The sequence below is a fragment of the Symphalangus syndactylus genome, chromosome 15 (assembly GCF_028878055.3).
Source record: "Symphalangus syndactylus isolate Jambi chromosome 15, NHGRI_mSymSyn1-v2.1_pri, whole genome shotgun sequence".
NCBI lineage: Eukaryota > Metazoa > Chordata > Mammalia > Primates > Hylobatidae > Symphalangus > Symphalangus syndactylus.
In genome coordinates this window covers 45,870,888-45,885,343 of record NC_072437.2, presented here as the reverse complement: position 1 = coordinate 45,885,343, position 14,456 = coordinate 45,870,888, and the positions used below count along the sequence as shown (strand labels likewise).

The following is a 14,456-nucleotide window of genomic DNA, read 5'->3' as shown; positions in this document are numbered from 1 at the left end:
ACTCAAATGCATGTGAGATGAATAACACTGTTTATATACGTGTCATGGCTTCCACTGGTTTTGCAAGACCTCATTTGATGGTCTAAGTACATGTGATCATTCTTCAGGGAGAAATGCCTATGGCACCTTTTTTGTTTGTTTTTAATTTCAAAATTTCAGATGTTAGACCAGCAAATACTATAATGTGTTCTTGAGGTAAGACATAGTGATGCATTTTAAATATGATTTTTGTTTCCTCTATTCCTTTTTTCTATCATCTAAAACTTATTTTGTAATGATGTACTTAAAAAATTATCAGCTTCTTTTGATATAAAGTTATTAATTTATTGTGAAAATGACATTCTCATTTTTTCTCTGTGTGATAGATTAAGGTCTGACATTTTGTTTTCCTGTGACATCTTAAGAATTGTAAAAAAGCACTAATTTTTTGTTACAATTATTTTGCCAGATATAAGAGAGGCAATGAAGTTAAGTAGGTTTCATTGTGTAGCAGAGGTCAGGAAGCCAGTAGTTTACTTCCTATATCAAGCATTTTCTGTTGTTCATAAAATGCATTAGATGCATTTTTGGCTTATATTACTCTTTGCTCATTGATACAATTCATGGTTATCAATCTATCTTTAAACCTCAGACATCATTTTTGGTAAATAGGATAAACTATGTTGATTTTCTGATAAAATGTTTATTTATTTACTATAACTTAAATGCCTCTCCTTAAAAACCAAGTGCTGGAAATGAGTTTAACATATCAACCAAGCCAACTTGTATGTATTTGATGAAGTCCAGGCTTATTAAATTCAATTCCAAAGAAATGGAGTTTGAAAAAAGAGGTTTTATTTCACATGTTATGAATGCTAAATATTTGTTATGTGCTATAAATAAATTGCTACCTCTTCTCACCCTATTCATAGAAAATCTGCTTTACTACATTCTTCCCCCCTGGTTTTACTGAAGTATAATTGACAAAAATTGCACATATTTAGGGTGTGCATTGTGATGTTTTGATATGTGCGGCTTTACTGCATTCCTACTGAATGTCAGTTACATTTGTATTTTATCCCTTTATATGTATTAGATACAGAGTACATATTTGTTGATCATTTCCCTTTTAACACTATGTATAGTATACTAGTTTTCTTTTACCAACTAAGGTTCCATTGTTTTTTTTACTTTCGTTCTTTCTTTTACCAGTTTCTCAAACAATTAGGTCTACATCCTAACTGGCAATTCGTTGATGTATATGGAATGGATCCTGAACTCCTTAGCATGGTACCGAGACCAGTCTGCGCAGTCTTACTTCTCTTTCCTATTACAGAAAAGGTAATTGTTAAGTAAAATAGAAAGTTTCTGGTAAATACAATTTTTGTTTTATTCTATCTTATTTTTTGAGGCAGGATCTTGCTCTGTTGCCTAGGCTGGCGTGCAGAGGTGTAATCATGGCTTACTGCAGTCTCAACCTCCCAGGCTCAAGCGATCCTCCCACTTAGGCCTTTCGAGTAGCTGGGACCACAGGCATGTTCCACCACACCTAGCTGATGCTTGTTATTTTACTTTTGTAGAGACAGGGCCTCACCATGTTGCCTGGGCTGGTCTCCAACTCGGGCTCAAGTGATCCTCCCGCATCGGTCTCCCAAAGTGCTGGGCTTACAGGCATGAGCCACTGTGCCCAGCCCAATTTCTTTTTCTTCTTTTTTTAATTTACAAAGTTTTTGATAAATACAGTCTTTAAGAACAAATGATCCCCTTCTTGCATAAAATTAGGCAATCTAGGCAGTACAGAAATCTTAAAACTGTTTTTATTAAAGAGATGATATTTAGATTTTGATGACAGTAAAGTCCTAGGTTAGTGCTTTAAGCTTGGGTAGTTTTCTTCTTTTATAAAAATTTGGTTGGTTTGCCTCAGCTGTGTTTTGATGTCACATTTTGATTTATCTATTTTAGAAATTTTAAGTACTAGAATAAACTTAAATACAGTTTTTTCAATATATATATAAAAGGAATCTCCTTTGCTTATTTTAAGTTGGTAGGGGAAACTGATAATGTGGGTTACATTATTTTCAAAATAAACTTGAATGGGAATCACTAAGCTTAAATACATTTTAATTGGCAGCTTTAGGGTGTGTTGGGGATTATAAATAGCTGTTCTTTGAGCTCTGTATTTAAATTCAAGTCTACATATTTTAGTCCTTTTTTCTAGAATGATATGTATGTATGTTTCTGTGTGTGTATATGTGTATACATATACATACATATATACATACAAATATACGTATACATATATACACACACGTATAGTGGAGCCAGAACTTTTAAGTGCATTTTATAATAGATTTTGAGGCTATATCCTTCTGATTTTTATTTTTAAAATTAGAAACAGTAGGATGATTGCAGTAGTTATGAAAAATGAAGACGTAAATGGGCAGATGTGAGAGAAATATGTTGATGATTTGTCATATTTGTGCTCAGGTCATCCTATTGTTCAAGACTAAATGGACCCAAATCCCACAGGATTTAAGACTTTGCTTAGTCCTGGAAATTCCTGGATCATTTTCTTTATGCTATAACAAATTAGCCTCAATTCAAGATAAATTAAATAACATTGAAAATTTTCTCTCTTCTACTTAAGGGTTCTACAAAACAAATTATTCAATAAAAGAAATGATATTTCTTTGCATTTGCTATTCATAATAGAGAAATTTGGAGTTAGGAATTTCTTACTGATTGTCTAGTGTTAGACCAAACCCCTACACAATGGTAAGGTTATGATTAGTGACATTTGTAGAAGAGTTAAGACAAAAACTTAAGTTTACTCTCTTTTAATCCAATGTTATTTTTACCTTTTTTGATTACAAAAATAAGCCAACAGATAACTATTCCAGGACCCCAATTGTAATGAACAGTAAATAATTGAAAAAAAAAAAAAAATCAGTTGCCCAAAGCTTAGGGTTTCTTAGCTGATGTGATACAAATAGGAGTTTTTATGTCTGAATTGGAAATTTCCAAACCATTGATTTTTTATGACTTTTTTTTGTAAAAAATAAATTAGATGTGATCTCTTTCATTTAGTGAGTGATCAGTATTAAAAAGGCATATTACTCTTATTAATAGGATTTAATTTAGTAGATTATCAGAGCTAAAAAACTTGCCCTGTTGAAAGGAAGAACACAGTTCTAAAGTATTTGTGTAAGTAAATTTGTACTTAGATAAGTAGAAAATTAAGTAAATATATAAGTAAGCATAAATACTTTACTTATATAACTATAATAACATGTAAGTAGAAAATATAAATAGCATGTACCACTTTTAGATATCTTATAGTTTTGTAGATCCCTATTTCAGCTTATAGGTGATATATTGCAGTTATTAAGAGGGTATCTACTGTATTCTTTAGGAGCTGCAAAGTGTTTGTCTTTGAAGTTCCAATTTAGAAATTGAATATGTTATTGTGAATGACTTAAGCATACTAATAGCAAAGGAACTGTCATGGGTACCTTATTACCCTTTATGTATGTATGTATGTATGTATGTATGTATGTATGTATGTATGTATATATGTATATATTTACTTGTTTTGAGACAGCATCTCACTCTGTCGCCCAAGCTGGAGTGCAGTGGCGCGATCTCAGCTCACTGCAACCTATGCCTCCCAGGTACAAGTGATTCTCCTGCCTCAGTCTCTGGAGTAGCTGGGATTTCAGGCGTGTGCCACCATACCTGGCTAATTTTTTGTGTTTTTACTAGAGACAGGGTTTCACCATGTTGGTCAGGCTCGTCTCAAACTCCTGAGTTTGAATGATCTGCCCACTTTGGCTTCCCAGAGTGCTGGGATTATAGGTGTGACTCATTACCCTTTAAAGTCAATCATGGTGGGTTTTTAAAAATAAATTTTATTGTGTGTATTTGAAATTTGCAACATGATATAGGATTCATATACATAGTAAAATAGTTATAGTAGTGAAGCAGATTAATATATCTATCATCACATAGTTACTTTTTTTGTTACAAGAGCAGCTAAAATCTTATTTAACAAAAATCTCTAATGCAATATGATTTTATTAACTTTAGTCTTCTACTTGTTTTTCCTATACATCTGCTATTTTGTGTCCTTTGACCTACATCATATCACATCCCTGCTAACCTCTGTTTCATTCTCTATCTCTGTGTATTTGAGCTTTTCCATGTATCAGTGTTATTATACAATATTTTTCTTTCTGTGTCTGGCTTATTTCACTTAGTATAATGTCCTTCAGGTTCATCCATGTAGCAACTGTTAGGATCTCCTTTTTTTAAGGCTGAATGATATTTCTGTGTGTGTGTGTGTGTGTGTGTGTGTGTGTGTGTATATGTGTGTGTGTATGTATGTGTGTCTATATCTATGCCACCTTTTCTCCCAACCAAGTACTAACAAGGTGCAACCCTGCTTAACTTCTGAGATCAGATGGGATTGGGCACATTCAGGGTACTATGGTCATAGACTATACCATGTTTTTATCCATTTAGCCATCTATGGACATTTGGGTTGTTTCCATATCTTGGCTATCCTGAGTAATGCTGCAGGGAACATGGAAGTGCAGATATCTTTTTTTTTTTTTTTTTTTTTTTTTTGGGGATGGAGTCTCGCTCTGTTGCCCAGGCTGGAGTGCAGTGGTGCGATCTCGGCTCACTGCAAGCTCCGCCTCCCAGGTTCACCCCATTCTCCTACCTCAGCCTCCCGAGTAGCTGGGACTACAGGTGCCTGCCACCGTGCCCGGCTAATTTTTTGTATTTTTAGTAGAGACGAGGTTTCACCATGTTAGCTGGGATGGTCTCGATCTCCTGACCTCGTGATCCACCCGCCTCGGCCTCCCAAAGTGCTGGGATTACAGGCATGAGCCACCACGCCCGGCCTAAAGTGCAGATATCTTTACAAAGTAGAGATTCATCTCCTTTACAAGGTGACTCGTCTCCTTTGGATATGAATTGCTGGGTCATATGGTAGTCTATTGTTAATTTCTTTAGAAATCTCCATACTGTTTTTCATAATGGCTGTACCAATCTGCATTCCCACCAACAGTACGCTTGTGTTCCCTTTTCTCCACACCCTCACCAATATTTATTATCTCTTTTTGATAATTACCATCAATGATAGTGTTTTGTTGTTGTTGTCTGTTTTGAGATAGGGTCTTGCTCTGTTGCCCAGGCTGTAGTGCAGTGGTGCCATCTCAGCTCACTGCAACCTTTGCCTCCTGGGTTCAAGCGATTCTCATGGCTCAGACTCTGGAGTAGCTGGGATTACAGGCATGTGCCACCATGCCTGGCTAATTTTTGTATCTTTATCTTTAGTAGAGATGGGGTTTCACCATGTTAGCCTGGCTGGTCTTGAACCCCTGACCTCAGATGATCCACCCCCTTCAGCCTCCCAAAGTGCTGGGATTACAGGTGTGAGCTACTGTGCCCGGCCAGTGATAGTGTTTTCAATGTGTTCTTTGTGATAGTGTGGTCCAGCCAGTAAATCATAGGCAAAGAAGCTATAAATTTTATTTCTCTGATATTTATGTCTCTTGGCCTTATTTTTTTAAATTTTTTGATCTACCATAATTTCTTTTTTTCCTTTAGTTGCTTTGTATCATTTTAGGAATTTTTCCTACACATTACATCTTGAAATTATCAAATCTTATTTTGCTTTGTCATCAGGAACATTAGCAACAGACTAAGCTGTAGAACTGTAAGCTTTTCAGCATAAGACCTTAATCTACTGAACCTTTCCAGTTTTTTATCAATCGAACTTACATGAATAATGTCCATTTATTCTGGTAGTATTACTTAAAATGAAATTTAGAAGCACAATAATAAAATTCATATTTTGAGCATAGATACATTTGTTGTTAGAAGCAGTTTATTATTTTTTTCTCCCATAGGCAAGAGATAAAAGAAGCAGTTTCGGCCGGGCGCGGTGGCTCACGCTTGTAATCCCAGCACTTTGGGAGGCCGAGGTGGGCGGATCACGAGGTCAGGAGATCGAGACCACGGTGAAACCCCGTCTCTACTAAAAAATACAAAAAATTAGCTGGGTGTGGTGGCGGGCGCCTGTAGTCCCAGCTACAAGGAGAGGCTGAGGCAGGAGAATGGCGTGAACCCAGGAGGTGGAGCTTGCAGTGAGCCGAGATTGCGCCACTGCACTCCAGCCTGGGTGACAGAGCGAGACTCCGTCTCAAAAAAAAAAAAAAAAAAAGAAGCAGTTTCTTAACTACTTGTAGGTTTTCTATAGACGTCGTTTGTTTATTTTATTGCAGGGAATCAGGAAAATGTTTTTGTAAAGGACTAGATAGTAAATATTTTCAGCTTTGCAGGCCTTTAAGTCTCTGTTGCAACTATTTGACTTTGCCTTGTAAACAGCCCATAGACAATACGTAATGAAATTTTACTTATGAAAAGAGGCAGTGGGCTAGATTTAGCCTGTAGGCTGTCATTTGCTGACCCTGCTCTATTAGAAGCAGAAAGTTATGGAAAAACTATAAACAAAACAATAAAATCATCTTTCTCCTCCCCACCTCACCGATTTTTTAACCTTTTTGCTATTTTTTTTACTCTTTCTTACTACTAGGAAGCTGAGATACAGAGACATTAAGTAATTTGCTACAGTCACACAGCTAATAACAGCTGAGCCAGGACGTGGGCCCAGGCTGTCAGCTGTAGAGCCCACATTTTTGATGCTTATTATTATACCCTATTGCTTTTATAACCAGTTATTATAGATAATGGTTAGTATCAGTTACGGATTATATAATGTGAGTTTTATAAATGTGCTATGATTTTCCAAAAGGAAAAATATTTTTGCCAATGATAAACAATATAGAAATGTAACAATTAGCAAGTAAAAGTTCTCCAGTAATCTCTTGGCCCAAAGATAACCTCTATTAAGTTTTTGCATACCCTTTCAGACTTTCCAATGTGTATATACATATTTTAAAAACATAAATGGGAATTGTTATTAATACATACTGACCTACAACCACACTTAGTTGTGGACAAAGTTCTAAATCAGAATATGTAAATCTATTATGCTTTATAATATTCTATTACGATATGCCGTAATATATGTTAACCAAATCTCCATTGATGTCTTAGACCAATCTCCTACAAAGGAAATTGCTTATTAGAGTGTATGAGAATTTCAAATGTTAATACATATTGCCATATGCCCTGTAACATGATCGTACAAATATGTACTTTTAATAATAGCATAGGAGAATGCCTTTTTGCCCATACCTTCACCATCACTGGCTACTGCTATTCATTTTTCAATCTTTTGTCAGTCTGGCAGGTGATAAATTAATTCTTTTATTTTAAACCCTTTCTTTCATAAAAATATTTTTTATCATTTGCATTTTTTCTTTTACAGACTGAGTTTTTTAATATGTTATTTTCCACAAATACACTATTGACTTTTTTTTTTTTTAATAGTATGAAGTATTCAGAACAGAAGAGGAAGAAAAAATAAAATCTCAGGGACAAGATGTTACATCATCAGTATATTTCATGAAGCAAACAATCAGCAATGCCTGTGGAACAATTGGACTGATTCATGCTATTGCAAACAATAAAGACAAGATGCACTTTGGTAAATGATTTTTCATTACTGCATTTTTTTCCTCCTTAAGATATAAGTTAATTTCATTGAGCAGTAGGTGGTGCTCTAATTCTTTCTTCAAACTATAAAATAAAGCATTCCCTGCTTCTTTTATGATGGGAATGTATATACTGTTAGAAGAAATATTAATCTTTTTCATTCTTTTATATTGTTGACTAATAGGGGTTGAACAAATGGACAAATATTAATAATGTAAGGCTTATCATTTATAACATGATCCTTACATTTCTAACCTACCAATGAAAGAATTTAACCTGAAAAATAGTAGCATACTTCTAGTATTTTCATATATTGGTCTCTTTGCTATATCAAGCCTTTTTAATTTTATCTTCTTTCATGTTCTCAGAATCTGGATCAACCTTGAAAAAATTCCTGGAGGAATCTGTGTCAATGAGCCCCGAAGAACGAGCCAGATACCTGGAGAACTATGATGTCGGTACCTTCTTTCTGTTTTGATCTCATATGTGGGCAAAATTTTGTGGGATTGTAGATGTGTTTGGGGGTTTTGTCTTGAAACCATAGTTTTGAGCAATTATGGATTTTATTGTATCCATTAAGAAAAGCCTTCTGTACTTTTCAGATAACTTTGAAATATCCATAAATGCTGATAAGTTGCCATTTCTTTTCTATGTTCAGAGCTGACTGAATGGATATCAGTTTGATTTACAAATTTTTTTTTTTTTTTCATAAGGAGTCTCGCTCTGCCGCCCAGGCTGGAGTGCAGTGATGTCATCTCTGCTCACTGCAACCTCTGCCTCCTGGGTTCAAGCAATTCTTGTGCCTCAGCCTCCCGAGTAGCTAGGATTTCAGGTGCGTGGCACCACGCCTGGCTAATTTTTGTATTTTTAGTAGAGACAGAGTTTTGCCATGTTGGTCAGGCTGGTCTCGAACTCCTGGCCTCAAGCAGTCCCTCCACCTCGGCCTCCCAAAGTGCTGGGATTACAGACACGAGCCACCGTGCCTGGCCCTGATTTACAAATTAATAAAATATCTTATGATTGACTATTCCTTACCATTCCCTCCCTAAAATAAATATATACCTGCCAGTACCCTATGTATCTTTTATTGGGAATTTGGAACAAGGCTGAAGATGAAAGGAAAAAGCAAAGGTTTAAAGGTAGACGTTAGACCATACTGTAGCTATTTTATCAGTGTCATAAAGGCCACATAAACTAGGCTATATATATAATATAGGTTATATTTAATTCAGGTGATAGTGATTGTACCACTTCATATAACTGTTCTGAAATGGTTTTTAAAATTTATTACTTTTGGAATCAATTTTTCTTTTGAAATCTTTTGACCTTTTAATAACATTATTAAATAGATTATAAGTTCTTTGAAATTAGGTGTATAATCTACAAATTATTTGGTTAGAACAATGCCTTATGTAGAATTTGTGTCTGATAAATTAATTGGTTTGATTATGTTATGCATTCCAATATACTTTGAGAATTTTAAATTGTTTTTTTCTTTAAAAAAAAAAACTGGAGACTTCATAAAACATCTTTATTATACATAAAAATAAACAACATGAAAATCAGTACTCTTACTAATGAGAGGTAGATAAACATTAATATTTTTTAGGGTGTGTATGTATATACACAATTTTTTAAACAAAAATTTGATCATACTGTAATGCTGTTTTATAACTTGCTTTTTTCACTTATCACAAACGTATTACATACCAGTAAGTATATATTTGATATTATTTAATGGCTGCATAGCTTTCCATTATGTAGTATTGTATTTCACCAATAAATTATTGTTAGAAATTTAATAGTTTTTCTTCTTTTACACTACTTTAATAAATACTGCAAGGTACATCATTGTAGCTAAATCTTTGTAAATATCCTTAATTATATATAATTATGTACAATTATATGTAAATATATAAACTCCTAGAAGAGAAATTGCTGGATAAAATAGTTTGCATGTTTTTAAGGCTTGGATATTTATTTATTGCCAAATTGCTATTTATAAAGATTGTACTTTCACCTGTAATTTACTATTGTGCCCATTTCTCTGGCTGTTTGCAAATAGTGGGTACTGTAAGAGTGGTTTATTTTTTTAGTTCAGGAAACTAAATTCTGTAGCTTCTGATAAATGCATGAGTTGTGCTCCACATTTCTCAATTGCTGACTGAAACTGCATGATTAAGCATAAATACAGCCAGAGCTGCAGAGGAGCATGGAACCTGGAGAAACAGATGAGATAAGCTTCTTTAGTCTCTATCTGTGAAATGCTTACTTTATTCTAGTCTCAATTGAATAAAGTGTTAAGTGTTAGTTCTAACAACTGAATAAGTTAAATGGCCCCTACTTAGAGCCTGGAAATTACAAATAATCAGATATTCAATTTCCTAAGTTTTCAGAGATTTGCGAGTTACACAGTACAGCAATTCATTTGATTACCCAGATATCATTCTTAAATATCTAGTACTAAGCTTTCTTAAATTTCCTTCAATTTTTTGTTTCTTTAGAAGACTTTAGGTGTTAAAATTTAGTTTTGTTGTTTTCATTTAAAAAGTTGAGTATAGGCATTTTTTCCAGTGAGTACCTTTATTCTTGTTACAGGCCATCCGAGTTACTCATGAGACCAGTGCCCATGAAGGTCAGACTGAGGTATTTCACGTTTTTTCTAAATTTTTCTTGCTATGTGTAAATTTAACCATAGTATTATTGTAGGACATACAGTTTTAGAAAGTTACCTGGCTTTTTGTTTTTTCCTTTGAGAGAATTTGCTTAAGCAAAAGCAGTCATAAAGTAGCAAAAGGACACGTTTTGACAAGCTGTTAAGATGCTGCTGTCTGCTGTTTCAGTTTATCTAATCATTTAGAGATAATGCAGATGGTGTGCTGTTTGTGCGGCTTGGTGGCCTGTGTCTTCCCTATCAGACTCCTTTGACGTCCAACTATTTTGAGAAAAATACCTGCACTGTTATTGTACAGTTAAAAAGCCTGTGTCTTTATTACATCCGGCTTCCAGCAGAAAACCCATCATTTGCTTAATAAATTTGTTTCAGGGTAATGTAATGATCTTTACCATCTTTACCCTGTTAGCTAGTTCAGCTGGGGTTGCTTTTCCTTTCCTTCTCTTGCCTCTTTTTTCTTTTTTTGGTTTTCTTTCATTTTTCCTTCCATCTTTTCTTTCTTTCTTTCCTTCCTCCCAGCCCTGACTCTATCACTCTAAGAGGAAGTTTGTCAGAAGGTATTTTAGTCAAAAAGAATTTAACTAAAGCTGTTTGGTATGTTTATAGCACATTTAAGGGTTAATACCAGAGAATTAGAGGTTTTCTTCTTTCTTATCCCATAGGTAACTTGAAACACACACTTTTTTTTTTTTTTTTTTGAGACAGAGTCTTGCTCAGTTGCCCAGGCTCGAGTGCAGTGGCTGATCTCGGCTCACTGCAAGCTCCGCCTCCCGGGTCACGCCATTCTCCTGCCTCAGCCTCCCGAGTAGCTGGGACTACAGGCGCCCGCCATTGTGCCCAGCTAATTTTTTTGTATTTTTAGTAGAGACGGGGTTTCCCCATGTTAGCCAGGATAGTCTCGATCTCCCATAGTGCTGGGATTACAGGCGTGATCCCCCTGTCTCGGCCTCCCATAGTGCTGGGATTACAGGCGTGAGCCACCTCACCCGGCCGAAACCACTTTTTCATGTAAAAGATGACATTGCCTTTATACTTAAAAAAAAAAAAAAAAAAAGAACTTGAAAAAAATACTTGATTTAAAAATCACTCATTTTGGCTGAGCATGCTGACTCACACCTGTGCAGTCCCAGTGCTTTGGAAAGCTAAAGCAGAAGGATCGCTTGAGGCCAGGAGTTTGAGACCAGCCTGGGCAACATAGCAAGACTCTGTCTCTACAAAAAGTAATAAAAATTAGCCAGGTGTGGTGGTGCACGCACCTGTAGCACTAGCTACTAGGGAGGCTGAGGCGGGAGGATTACTTGAGCTCAGGACTTCGAGGTTATAGTGACCTATGATTGCACCATTGCACTCCAGCATGGGGGACAGAGCAAGACCCTGTCTCTATAAAATATATATATATTGGTTGCTCTTAGGTGCTGCTTTCAAAGGTGTGGATTATTGTTTTTTTACTAAGTTTATCCATACACAAACACATAAGAGGCCTGTCTAAATGTTTTTAACACCAGATTGGAAATTAATGAAATGCTGTTTTGTATTGCTTTATATGATCTTGAACATATTCATAATCTTCACTATGCTTTGATTTTTTGTTTGCAAATTTATAGTGTTAAAATTGGTGATGATGAGGATCAGTGTAAGTTTATTGTTAAGATATGAAGACAATTACTTGTAATAAAACAATTAAATGCTTTAATACATATTCACTACAAAAAATATTTATTTTTGCCATACTTCTCTTGCCCCATTTTTGGAGTTTCATCCAAATTATGGATTTACATTTAAACTTCTTTTTAAATGATCTTCATGTCTCTTTTTTCAGACCTAGCCGCCTTCATTCTTTCCAGTCTTGGATGCCTGTTAGACATCATCTGAATGACCCCACTGTATTTTAGAATGCATTTTTATTTGTTTGAGCTTATTATCTGTATCTTAAACTTTTTCTTCCCTTTATTGTTTCTGTTTCTTACAATAGTTCCACCATACTTTTTCCCACCGTAACTAATCTAGTACAAATTTGTTAACTTCTGGTTTAGAAGATGTGCTTTTTATGCAGATTCTCAGTTTTTATTCCAGTTCTCATTCATTTTCACACACTTCTGCTGGATTCCCTTTCCTGAAATGTACCTGAATCAGTTGGCTGCTAAAATTTTTCTAGGGGTTTCCTAGTGCATAGAGCAATAATTCTCAAAGTGGAGTGCAGATAGAAGTCAGGATTTTCTGGAGGGCTTTTTTACACTACTGTGTACTCCCATAAGAATTAATCTTTTCTGCTCCTTTCCCATCTCCCACAGTTTAGAAACACTACTGGAGTGAGCCATTATTTTTTATGTATATTATAACCATGAAATGTGTTGGAGTGAAGAAAAAAAATGTTTGAGAATTATTCCTCAAGCCTGGACAGTCAGTTTCAGGCTCTTTAACCTAGCTGCATTCAAGGTTTTCCTAACCCTGTCTGTCTTGTCTTGTCTTGTCTTGTCTTGTCTTGTCTTGTCTTGTCTTGTCTTGTCTTGTCTTTTCTTTACTTTTCCTTCCTTCCTTCCTTCCTTCCTTCCTTCCTTCCTTCCTTCCTTTTTCTTTCTTTCTCTTTCTCTTTCTTTCTTTTTCTTTCTTTCTTTCTTTCTCTTTCTTTTCTTTTCTTTTTCTATTTTAACTTGTCTTTCTAACTTTAATTATTTCTTTTTAGCCATCCCTTATTTCCTTATTTTATTATTGCTATTCTTCTTGCAGTACTCTCTTTCTGAAAATATTCTTTCCCTCAATCTCTTGCACTTCTTCTATCCATTCTTCAAGACTCAGCTTAGTATGATCTTCAGCATGAAGCAGTTCCTGATTATCAGAACTGGATGTATTTTATCCTTTATATGAACTCTTTATATGACTACTCCAACTATTTGCATTTTAGCTATTTCATATTCTCTTTCATTTTTTAAGATGTACATTTTTTTCACATTTTAAAAACTCTAAAATTAGGATGTATCTTAACAACTGATGTCATAGTTTACTTGGCGTTATTCCCATCTTAGTGGTTCACAAAATGGTGTGTCATGTAACCAATGGCGCCTTAGTGTGAAGTATTGTATCTTATCTCCCTTTCTGTGGCTCTTAGGCCTAGCATTGGCATCTGATTCATTTGTGCATGTTCCAAATTATCCAATACTGTTCCTTACACACAAGTACAACACATGTGTATTAATTAACCAGAATTAGCTCAGAACTGTCCTTGGTAGTGTAAGAAATAAAAAAAAGTGGGGGGTTAGGGGCGGCAAATCTTAGTTTTCTGTAGTCCCCTGAGTAAACAAAACATATCCATTAGCCATTGTTTCCAAATAGGACAGCGTTAACATTTTGGAAAGGGTTCAATTCTTTTTTGTGCAGGACTGTTTTGTGCACTCCAGGGTGGAATATACTTACCTCTAGTTGCCATATGTTAGTGTCTCCCAGTCACTGAGAGAACAAAAACCTGTAGCTTTCAAAATCCAGTTGTCATCTGGCTTTAAATCCCTGCATCAGGGGCTTTTAATAGTTTTCTGATCATCTCATTTAAGATTCATCTCCCGGCCGGGTGTGGGGTCTCACGCCTGTAATCCCAGCACTTTGGGAGGCCAAGGCAGGCAGTTCACCTGAGGTCAGTCGCTCAAGACTAGCCTGGCCAACATGGTGAACCCCGTCTCTACTAAAAATACAAAAATCAGCCAGGTGTGATGGCATGTGCCTGTAATCCCAGCTATTCGGAAGGCTGAGGCAGGAGAATCGCTTGAACTCAGGAGGCGGAGGTTGCAGTGAGCCGATATCCCACCACTGCACTTCAGGCTGGGCAACAAGAACAGGACTCTGTCTCAGAAAAACAAACAAAAAAAAAAGATTCGTCTCCCATCTATGGGCTTAAGAGTGTTCGGTGTATTATTATCTCCATTGCTGTTTGTATTCCAGCCTACTGATTTTTTTGTCAGTTCCTACAAAATACGTAGGTCTTTGCTGTCTGTATTAGTTTGCTTGGGCATTCATCACAAATTATTACCAGGTGCCTTTAACAACAGAAATTTATTATCACACAGTTCTTGGGGCTGGAAATCCAACAGCAAAGTGTCAGCAGGGTTGGCTTCTACTGAGATGTCCCTTCCTGGCTTGCAGACTACCACCTTCTCACTGTAGCCTTACATGGCCTGTCCTGTGT

At 35.7% G+C, this 14,456-nt stretch overlaps 1 protein-coding gene across 6 annotated transcripts in view; it reads left to right on the top strand.

Annotated features, from left to right (window-relative positions):
* The window catches only part of UCHL3 (ubiquitin C-terminal hydrolase L3), a 61,353-nt gene that overhangs the window by 10,041 nt on the left and 36,856 nt on the right, over positions 1-14,456 (top strand). For 5 of the 6 annotated variants that reach the window (XM_063618759.1, XM_063618755.1, XM_055245213.2 and 2 more), the window contains 4 exons: positions 1,192-1,320; positions 7,444-7,600; positions 7,977-8,062; positions 10,207-10,254. In XM_063618759.1, coding sequence (XP_063474829.1) covers positions 1,192-1,320; positions 7,444-7,600; positions 7,977-8,062; positions 10,207-10,254 — 420 coding nt within the window. Of the gene's footprint in view, positions 1-1,188; positions 1,321-7,443; positions 7,601-7,976; positions 8,063-10,206; positions 10,255-14,456 lie in introns of all 6 variants that reach the window. The other variant, XM_063618758.1, reaches the window with a different exon arrangement.